The sequence below is a fragment of the Arachis hypogaea genome, chromosome 16, assembly GCF_003086295.3.
Source record: "Arachis hypogaea cultivar Tifrunner chromosome 16, arahy.Tifrunner.gnm2.J5K5, whole genome shotgun sequence".
Classification (NCBI taxonomy): domain Eukaryota; kingdom Viridiplantae; phylum Streptophyta; class Magnoliopsida; order Fabales; family Fabaceae; genus Arachis; species Arachis hypogaea.
In genome coordinates, this window is record NC_092051.1 from 128,959,570 (window position 1) to 128,968,282 (window position 8,713).

Below are 8,713 nucleotides of genomic sequence, written 5' to 3' on the forward strand. Positions count from 1 at the left end.
TATTTATAATTACAAAGATTTTGATGCTTAGGAATATAAAAAATATAATTTTTTATACCTTTAGAAACTATAAATTTATTAATATGATTGTGAAATTATATATATTATGTAGTAGTTAATAGTAAAAAAAAAAAAAAAGAAATTTTGGCGGGTTTAGCCCGCCAACCCATAGTTAGACGGGGCAGGGTGAAATTCTAGGACCGCCTCACTAAGTAAGACGGGGCAGGCCAGCCCGCCAAAAAATGGCTTCTGGCAGGGTGGGGCGGGGCGGGACGGGACGGGCTTCCCCGCTTGCCACCGCTACACATGTAGATATAAAAACGGAACCAAAGTCGGGGGTGGTCAAATTAAGGAACGGAGATGAGCATAGGACCGGAGAAAGATAAGAACCGGTGTAAAACGGTTTGATCTGGCCGGTTTATTGAAAACTTTGAACCGGCATATTCTTGAAAGAGAATCGGTTCAAAATTACTCTTTTCTGAAAAAAAATAAAAAAAAAACCCTAATCTTCAAAGAAGCCCCCTGCAACCTACTGCTCACACTCACAGCACTAAAGCACACAGAGACAGAGCTCAAAGCCTCGATCTTCTCTGTCGCCGCCTCTCGCCGGCCCCCCTCTCGTCGCTGCGCCGCTCGCGTCTTCCTCTGCGTCACCGCGCCGCACGCGTCTTCCTCTGCGTCACCGCGCCGCACGCGTCTTCCTCCGCGTCACCGCCGCTCGCGTCTTCCTCTGCATCACCGCGCCCCTCGCGTCTTCCGCTGTGCTTTGCCGTGGCTCAGTTCTCTGTCGCCCTCTTCTCTGCGTGCGGCCAAGGTATGTCTTTCTTATTTTTTATAGTTATTCAATCATTAATTTTTAATGATTTGGCCATTTAGTTGATTGTTGCTGCTGATCGTGTTTTAATGTAGCTGCAATGGTTATTTTTTGCTGATTCTGACCCTTTTTGCCTCGTGCTTCCTCTGGCTTTGGTTCTGTGAATAGGAATACTGTGACATTTTATTGGAACATTGAGGCTTTGGTTCTGCTTCTGAACTTCTGCAGAGGTGAGCTTTTATTTTTTTATTTTTTTCAATGTAGTGTAGTCTGTAGAATAGATAAATTGATATTAATTGGAATTTTATAAAATGACAGTTGATCACAAATTTGAAAGCAATTGGAATTTGTATATAAATTGTTGCTGTTTTCATGTAAGTTTAAAATAGAAATTTGATACTAATTGGAATTTGTATAGAATACTTGATACTTGATTGTTGTTGTTTTAATACTTGATTATTGCTGTTTTAATGTAAGTTTAATATTTGATCGTTACTCTTATTTTATTGTTTTAATAATTTAATGTAGGATTAATGCTAATTGAAATTTTCCTATTAGTTATTTTTAGAAATTGATAATTGATTGTTGTTACTGTATTAGTGAAGATATGTATTTTCTATCAATGCAGGTTTAATAATTGTTAATTGATTATTTTATATTTTTATTTAAGTAGAACCGGGTTTGTGACCTACCGGTTGAACTATTGATCCAGTGATCCTATAATTTGACAACTATGCTAATAAGTGTATAGTATCACACAAATAATTGAAAGGAAATATTTTTCCTTTAGGTTACACAATTTTGGGCTAATACACATCAAGACCAAGACACAACCTCTCTTCCTCAGCAACCCCCTTCCCTTTGCATTCCTTCACTGCTTGCCGTCCGCCACTCCTTGCCACTGTTTGCCGCTGCTCTGATCCGTCATTCTGCTTTGCCCTCTGCGGCTGCCTGCCACTGCCATGTGCCTTGCCTACCCGTGTCTGCCACCGCTCTACTCCTTTGCATCGTGACACTCTGTTTTGTGTCTCCCTCTCTCACTAGTCACTACAACCCTATAATGTATTATAACAGATAATTAAGAATTTCGGAATTAGGATAAATTTATTATTAATATAGAATTTTCAATGCTGATGTTGTTTGTTTGGTTGAATTGTTGAAACTTAAAACTACTTGATATAATCTATAGATATATTTGATAACCATGGAGGATTTGAGTTGTAAGTTTATTGTTGGTTAACTTGTTAAGTTACAAATTAGAAACCTGCTTATGTTTGAACTTGTATACGCCTTGTGGATTTGAATCTGATTATTTAAGTATGTACACTGTAGCAAATGGTAAACTTACGAGTTAACTCGGCGAGTCAAGTCTACAAGGGCTCTACGAGTATCCTTTGACTCACGAATTTGACAACCATGGCTACTGGTTCTGATAACATTAGCATATCAAGAACTAGTGAATTTCGTGATTTGATTCATTTCTTGGCAAGCCATTATTGAATGGCATCGCTCTGTTGATGTTGGGTAATGAGATTGATAAGGCCATCATGTAAGGTTATTAGTGCAAAATTTCTAGGAATGTCAAAACATTTTTCTAACCACACGCCCATATTAATGTTGATTCCCGGGAATTCCAGGAATAATGTACCTACCTGGAATTTGATTTGTGGGTGTAGTATTCCCAGGAATTTTATTTCTAGGAAACACAAACCAATCTATGGACCCAACATATGGTTTGGGTATGGGAAAAAGAAAAAGAAGGGGGGGGGGGGGTTGCAATTTATAAGTGGGGCCTGGGCAGGTTCTGATCCCCATGGGCCTTGCAATTAAATACTCCTCTGGCATTTTTCTTGAAAACAATGCTATGCTTCTTTACAATTTGCAAAGGCTCTTCGTTTGTATTTACACTGAGAAACTTGCATGGCACTTGTAGGTTTGAAAATGACCATTTCCTATGCTCACATGCTTCAATTTTCCACTAGTTTCCTCAATGGCAAGCTATCATTTACCAGTGACAATAAAGGGAGAAGGACACACATCTTACCTTTTGCTTCGTTGGAGAGACCAGACAAAAATATTGTCATTGACCCCAAGGTACACCTTGAAATTTTTATAGGATTCCATGATGTGTGTATTCAAGTTTTATGATGCAATGTTATAGCGGGAATTGAAGCTATTGATAAACATAAGAGACCAATTTTATTTATTTGCCAAATTAAAAGTGCACTCACTATTCAGCTAGATTTTAGATGGTTCTCAAGGTGGAATTCATATGTTGTCTTTGAAATAAACAGCATGGGTTTATGTATATGATGCATTTATGTTTTCTATTTTCAATATATGAGTTTAAGACCACCTGGTAGTATATGTAACCCAACGATAATGGTCATGGTCATTTTGCAAACTAATTTTAGATTCTAAAACATATTACTACGCCACTTTGTTGATGATATATTACATTTGTTCAGTGTTTAGGATTTCCTATTATTTCATTATCCAATGGTCTTGTGATTTGACATTGCTCCTGCTTTTTTTTCACCAATTACATTGTGGCGAAGTATGTGGTGTAAGCCTTGGCTCTGCTTTTGAGATTTGTTACATAAACATCTATTATAGTAGTTTTGGTTAAATCCCTACTGGAGGTAGCTAGATGCTTGAGAATCAAATGGTGAATTTTAGTGCTTTATAATTGGGCCGTAAATGATCCAAATCAGAAAACACTAGAAGTTCTTTATTATCTTAATTGCATGATTATTTTTGGCAAGCTATTATCATTGTTTTCTTTAAATCTCCAATACTGCTAAACTAGTGTAATTGTCTATTATACTTTACATTAAATTGTGAAGATCACCTCTTGTAAGTTAGTTTCTTTTTAGATTTGTCGGTCTACGTTGGGGGGAAAATTTAATTACACAGGAACAAGTCTCTAGGGTCTCTATTCTTTCACAGTTAAATGGTGATTGTATATTTGGGTTAATGCTAAGGAATTTTATTCATTCCATTGCACGTGTAATTTCTTGGTGTCTTTTTTTCCCCATCTTATTTCACATTAAAGTGTTAAAGTTTTGTCAGGTAGACTCTCTGCTGGACAGTGTAAAATGGGATGATAAAGGTTTGGCTGTGGCAATAGCTCAGAATGTTGACACTGGAGCCATATTAATGCAAGGTTTTGCAAATAGAGAAGCAGTGTTTACAACCCTATCTTCCCGGAAGGCTACGTTCTTCAGTCGGTCACGGTCAACATTGTGGACCAAAGGAGAGACTTCTAATAATTTTATAAATATTCACGATGTTTTTCTTGACTGTGATCGTGATTCTGTATGTTTTTTTCCTTTTACCCTTGAATTATTATTACTATTTGATTCACAGGCATGTTAATTATTATTATTATCTTTTTTTCTCTATGGAAAATGCTTCTTAGATAATATACCTCGGGAAACCTGATGGACCTACCTGCCACACAGGGGCAGAAACATGCTATTATACATCAGTCTTTGACTCACTAAAACAGCAAGAGGTTAGCTTTAGGCGATTACAACCTAGGGCATGTTGTGTTCAGATATTGTATTTCTGGAGGGAAATTTCAAGTGATATTCAAATTTATTTTGGTTATGTTACAGATTGAAGGAAATAGGTTGGCATTAACCTCTTTGTATTCATTAGAGTCGACAATCTCCCAACGCAAAGCAGAGTTAGCAGAAGAAGAGAATGGAAAGCCCTCATGGACTAAGCGATTATTGCTCAATGATAAGTTGTTGTGCTCAAAAATCAGGTTAGATATATCTCATCATGTTGTTATCTTGAGTTTGAATTTAAGTTTGTTCATCCTGAAGAAAGCGAAAAATATGCATTTCCTGTGATTTCCATTGCAAAGTGTTATATAGCTGATAGAATTGCCTCCACATGAAAGTTTTCTATTAAAAGAAACATTACCTATACGTTTAATTATAGTTCCATTGGCTTGGAGAAAATACATGCACCTTTGTGACTTGTATCTTTGTATCCGCAGAGAAGAGGCAAATGAGTTGTGTCAAACACTAGAGAATAACGAGGACAAGTCACGTACTGCTTCAGAGATGGCTGATGTACTCTATCATGCGATGGTACTGTTGGCAGTGAAAGATGTCAAAGTAGAAGATGTTCTGCAGGTTCTTCGGCAGAGATTTTTCCAATCTGGTATCGAGGAAAAGAAAAGTCGAGTATCCAAGAAATCAGAGCAAGATTGAACTTAATGTTAAGTACATATCTCAAGCACTGTATTCGGATTTTTTGACATATCAGGATGTACTATAGGTGTTCTTATCATTGTGACTGCTGAGGTATGCATATGAAAGTTGAGAATGTCAGGAGCACCATGTTGATGTTACTTTTCAACTTCGCTACTAGATATCAGTTGTACATTTTTTAGAGGTTTTCTTAAGTTAATTCAAGTATTGCATTCATGCTTATATGTAGCAAGATGTAATTCTGGATTGAAGACTTATCTGCATAACTTTTTGGTCTTCGTAGTTATTTTGTCTCAGTTGGATTGTTATATCTTTGTGTCATCTTTTGGTTATTCTACTATTTTCCTTTTGGCGCATTGTTCACAATTATCATTGGGATTTAAATTAAAAACTAAAAGTATAATTACAAGGCAAATAACACATTATATAAGCATTATTTAAGGAGAACAAGCATGTTATTTATATAAACATTATAAGCATTTACCATTTAGTATAGCATATGTTATTTATATAACATTTGAGGAACTCAGTATAAATGACACAATTCAGGATGTTTTCTAAGTGAATTTGTGCAAAATTTGCTATATAAAATATTTATTTATTCAAATCAAGTAGTAGTATAACATCATTTCCTTGGAGAAGAACAAGTAACATTGGCGTTGAGTTCAACAACAACGTCAATTATAATTCAAATTGACCTGTAATTATTTTCTTAATAATAACATGCTGGAATTATTTTTCCCCATATACGTTAGGGTGAGATTGCATCATATTTAAGATGCGTATCAGGTTGATGGTGGTCCCATTTGAGATGGTGGTACGTTGAGATATTGTGGTACCTTGTGAGATGGCGGTGCCGATGGTGGCACCCGATGATGTGGTGGTACCCGGTGAGATGGTGGTACCTTGTGAGATGGCGGTGTCACCCCATGAGTAGGCGAAGGAATCTCGATATTGGTGCATGATCCCATGCACAGGTTATTCTTGTTTTCACATTTCATTGCACAATTCAAGAAGTGCTGCATGTCCTTAATGTAGCAATCAATCATGCAGGAAACAATGTCGTCTCCACATAAACCAAGGCACTGCCCAGTTTTGATTTTGTTGATGGCATTATCAGCCATTCCCAATGAAATTAGCACAAGCACTGCAAGAATTTGGATTGCTTGCTTCCCCTTCAGACCCATCTTGCTATTTGAGTTTTTCTGTTTAGTTCCTCCACTGAATACTCCTTGAGATGTTTGTGAATGAAATATGTTGAAGCTTTGCTATGTTTATATACTAGTGTTGTAGTGAAGGTGGTGGTTGTCTTCACGGTTCAAAGAGGTGTCACACACTTTGCATGGTGGTGGTGGTTTGTTATTTGAAAAAGAAACTTTTGATTGTACGGCACATATAAAAAGCGATGCATATAGATCATTCTTATGCTTCAGGCTTCGGTGAATTCTTAAATTCCTAATTACGACGCAGAGTGCAACGGGAATTCAAACAAAGAGGAACCAAATCCTATTAATATTATGGACATAAATTGCAATGTTTTCTATGACACAATTTGATTATGATATTTATGATATTACTTGGGTTTTAATTTTCTATTGAATTATGAAAATTAATGGTTTGTCAAGCACACTTTTTTAGCAATTTTTATTTTGTAAAATTACTCAGAAATATTTATTTGTTTATTTATTTTTGTTAGTTAAAAGGAAAACCAAAAATGATAAAAATTATAAGTGATTAACGTTTTTTTAGTAAATATATAGTGAATAGACTTTTTCTCTTTATGTTGCACACAATAGTTAACATTTTTCCCTTCTTCCTTCTTGTTTCTGGTTCTCTTTTTTTTTTTTTTAAACATATTTTTGCTCTTTTTCAATAATAATAATAATAATAATAATAATAATAAGCATGATGATGATGATGATGATGATGATGATGATGATGATGATGATGATGATGATGCAAGTGCATTCAGAGTGCAATAAAATATAGATCACAATGCACTCACTTGTATGTTTTGGAATGGGCAATCTTTTTGTATTCACTTGAGCTTTGTTTATTGATTTGGATTCACAAGCTTGATTTGATGATTGATCTGGGTTCAATTTTATAGATGCCAAAGTTTGCACCTTAATATGTTTGATCCTAAAGATGTAAGTCATCGTATTACCAAGACAAATTTCATTTGTTCTGTTATTTTTTCTTTGCTTTCCTTCGTATTGTGCTTAATGTACTATTCCTTTTTTCTCACCAGCTTGCATTAATATATGACGGAATTTCATGTGTCTTGTTATGCAGCTTATATAGCAGACAAGACCAAACGTTGCAAATAAACATAACTAATAATTAATAATCATAATAATAATACTCTTGACTTAACAATCAATTAACATATATAGAAGTGATTACTCCCTTTTATATCATAAATGGTAGTTATTGCTTTAAAAATTTTTCTCATGTTAACTGCCAGTAGCTGGTGATAATGACAACTTGAATGTTACAGATATAGGATTTTTGAATGCTAGCTCTTTTTATTTGATCTTAGTATTGCTAACTTTCGGATGTGAGGGTCCTGTTGTGTACTTGTATAGGATTTTTGAATGCTAGCTCCTTTTATTTGATCTTAGTATTACACAACTTATTTTTTATTTTTTTTTATTATTTTTGTTAATTTTTCATAATTATATTTTTTATTATTATATTTTTCTTTCCAAATTTTTGAATGAAAAAATTGAGAATAAATTGGACTTTCATAATTTAATTTGTTCTAGTTCATCACCAAATAAAATATAAGAACACTAATTTTTATGTTTTTATCATTTATATTTTATTCTCAATATCTTATCTTGTTCTGTTCTCAAAACTAAATATAGTCATACAATATATATGCATGTAAGTTTTTTTTTTATTTTTATTCCGTTAATTTTTTTATTTATTTTTTTTTTCTATTTCATTAAAGCTGACTCCATTAGTTGATATGTGTAGTTGTTGTGATTAAAAAAAAAAATGTTAGGGCTAGCAACTTTTGTGAATTGTAGCCATCAAATAGTCATCAATGATGGTTTTAATAGTGTGAGATTGGTGTAAGATTTCATCTAATGACTTACTTTTCTTTGCTAGTTATATGCTGACCAAAATTTAACAAAGTTGCTGCCCCTAGACTTTTCCAAAAAGAAAATCTTGAATAGATGTGCTCTCCATGCTAATATGGAAGGTGCTTATTATTATCTGTAACATACAAGGCAACCTTCACGGCATTGCGTATTCAAAAACAGCATTTTGATTATTGATTTATTTAAAACTCAAAACTTGATTGTTTCGGTAAAAGAAAGAAGTTATCAACTAGAAATCTTGGATCTTAATAACGTAAAGAGAAAATTAGTGTCAACGACCAGTAAGAGGCTTTAATTAATAAAAAAATTAATTATATTAAAATTATTAAAAAGAATCAAGGAGATATTATATTAAGAAAAGACTAATAAATAAGATTTGAAATCCTATATTCATCACATCTAGGTGGCTATCTTTCCTTTGTCATTACTCGAGTTCTTTTTATGAGTTTTTTTCCGTTCTTGAGTTCTCATAAATCTATTTTTTCAAGTACACTATGTAATTTTTGCCAAAATTACTAGCTTCTTTTTTATGTTATGGGGTTTAATGGATTTTGTATTTTATC

The 8,713-nt window shown here is 34.1% G+C and overlaps 1 protein-coding gene across 5 annotated transcripts; it reads left to right on the forward strand.

Annotated features, from left to right (window-relative positions):
* The first annotated feature begins 343 nt into the window (after positions 1-343).
* On the forward strand, positions 344-5,348 carry LOC112754968 (histidine biosynthesis bifunctional protein hisIE, chloroplastic). Of its 5 annotated transcripts, none has more exons than XM_072221198.1 (8): positions 505-814; positions 983-1,044; positions 1,605-1,876; positions 2,748-2,908; positions 3,887-4,132; positions 4,236-4,331; positions 4,435-4,586; positions 4,824-5,348. In XM_072221198.1, exons 4-8 carry the CDS (start codon positions 2,756-2,758, stop codon positions 5,038-5,040), a joined length of 864 nt encoding a protein of 287 aa, XP_072077299.1. In that variant the 5' UTR covers positions 505-814; positions 983-1,044; positions 1,605-1,876; positions 2,748-2,755; the 3' UTR covers positions 5,041-5,348. The 5 variants fall into 5 exon arrangements, with proteins under 5 accessions (XP_025658596.1, XP_025658594.1, XP_072077299.1 ...); XM_025802810.3 differs by having other exon boundaries at positions 530-814; positions 3,878-4,132; XM_025802811.3 differs by lacking the exon at positions 1,605-1,876 and having other exon boundaries at positions 344-814.
* The last annotated feature ends 3,365 nt before the right edge of the window (positions 5,349-8,713 follow it).

What these genes read in the sequence shown, in the direction of transcription:
- LOC112754968 (XM_025802809.3), top strand. Translation starts at nt 2,756, where the DNA reads ATGACCATTTCCTATGCTCACATGCTTCAATTTTCCACTAGTTTCCTC. An exon ending in TTGACTGTGATCGTGATTCT is followed by an intron (nt 4,133 to 4,235) that starts GTATGTTTTTTT and finishes AATGCTTCTTAG; the next exon opens with ATAATATACCTCGGGAAACC. An exon ending in ACTCACTAAAACAGCAAGAG is followed by an intron (nt 4,332 to 4,434) that starts GTTAGCTTTAGG and finishes GTTATGTTACAG; the next exon opens with ATTGAAGGAAATAGGTTGGC.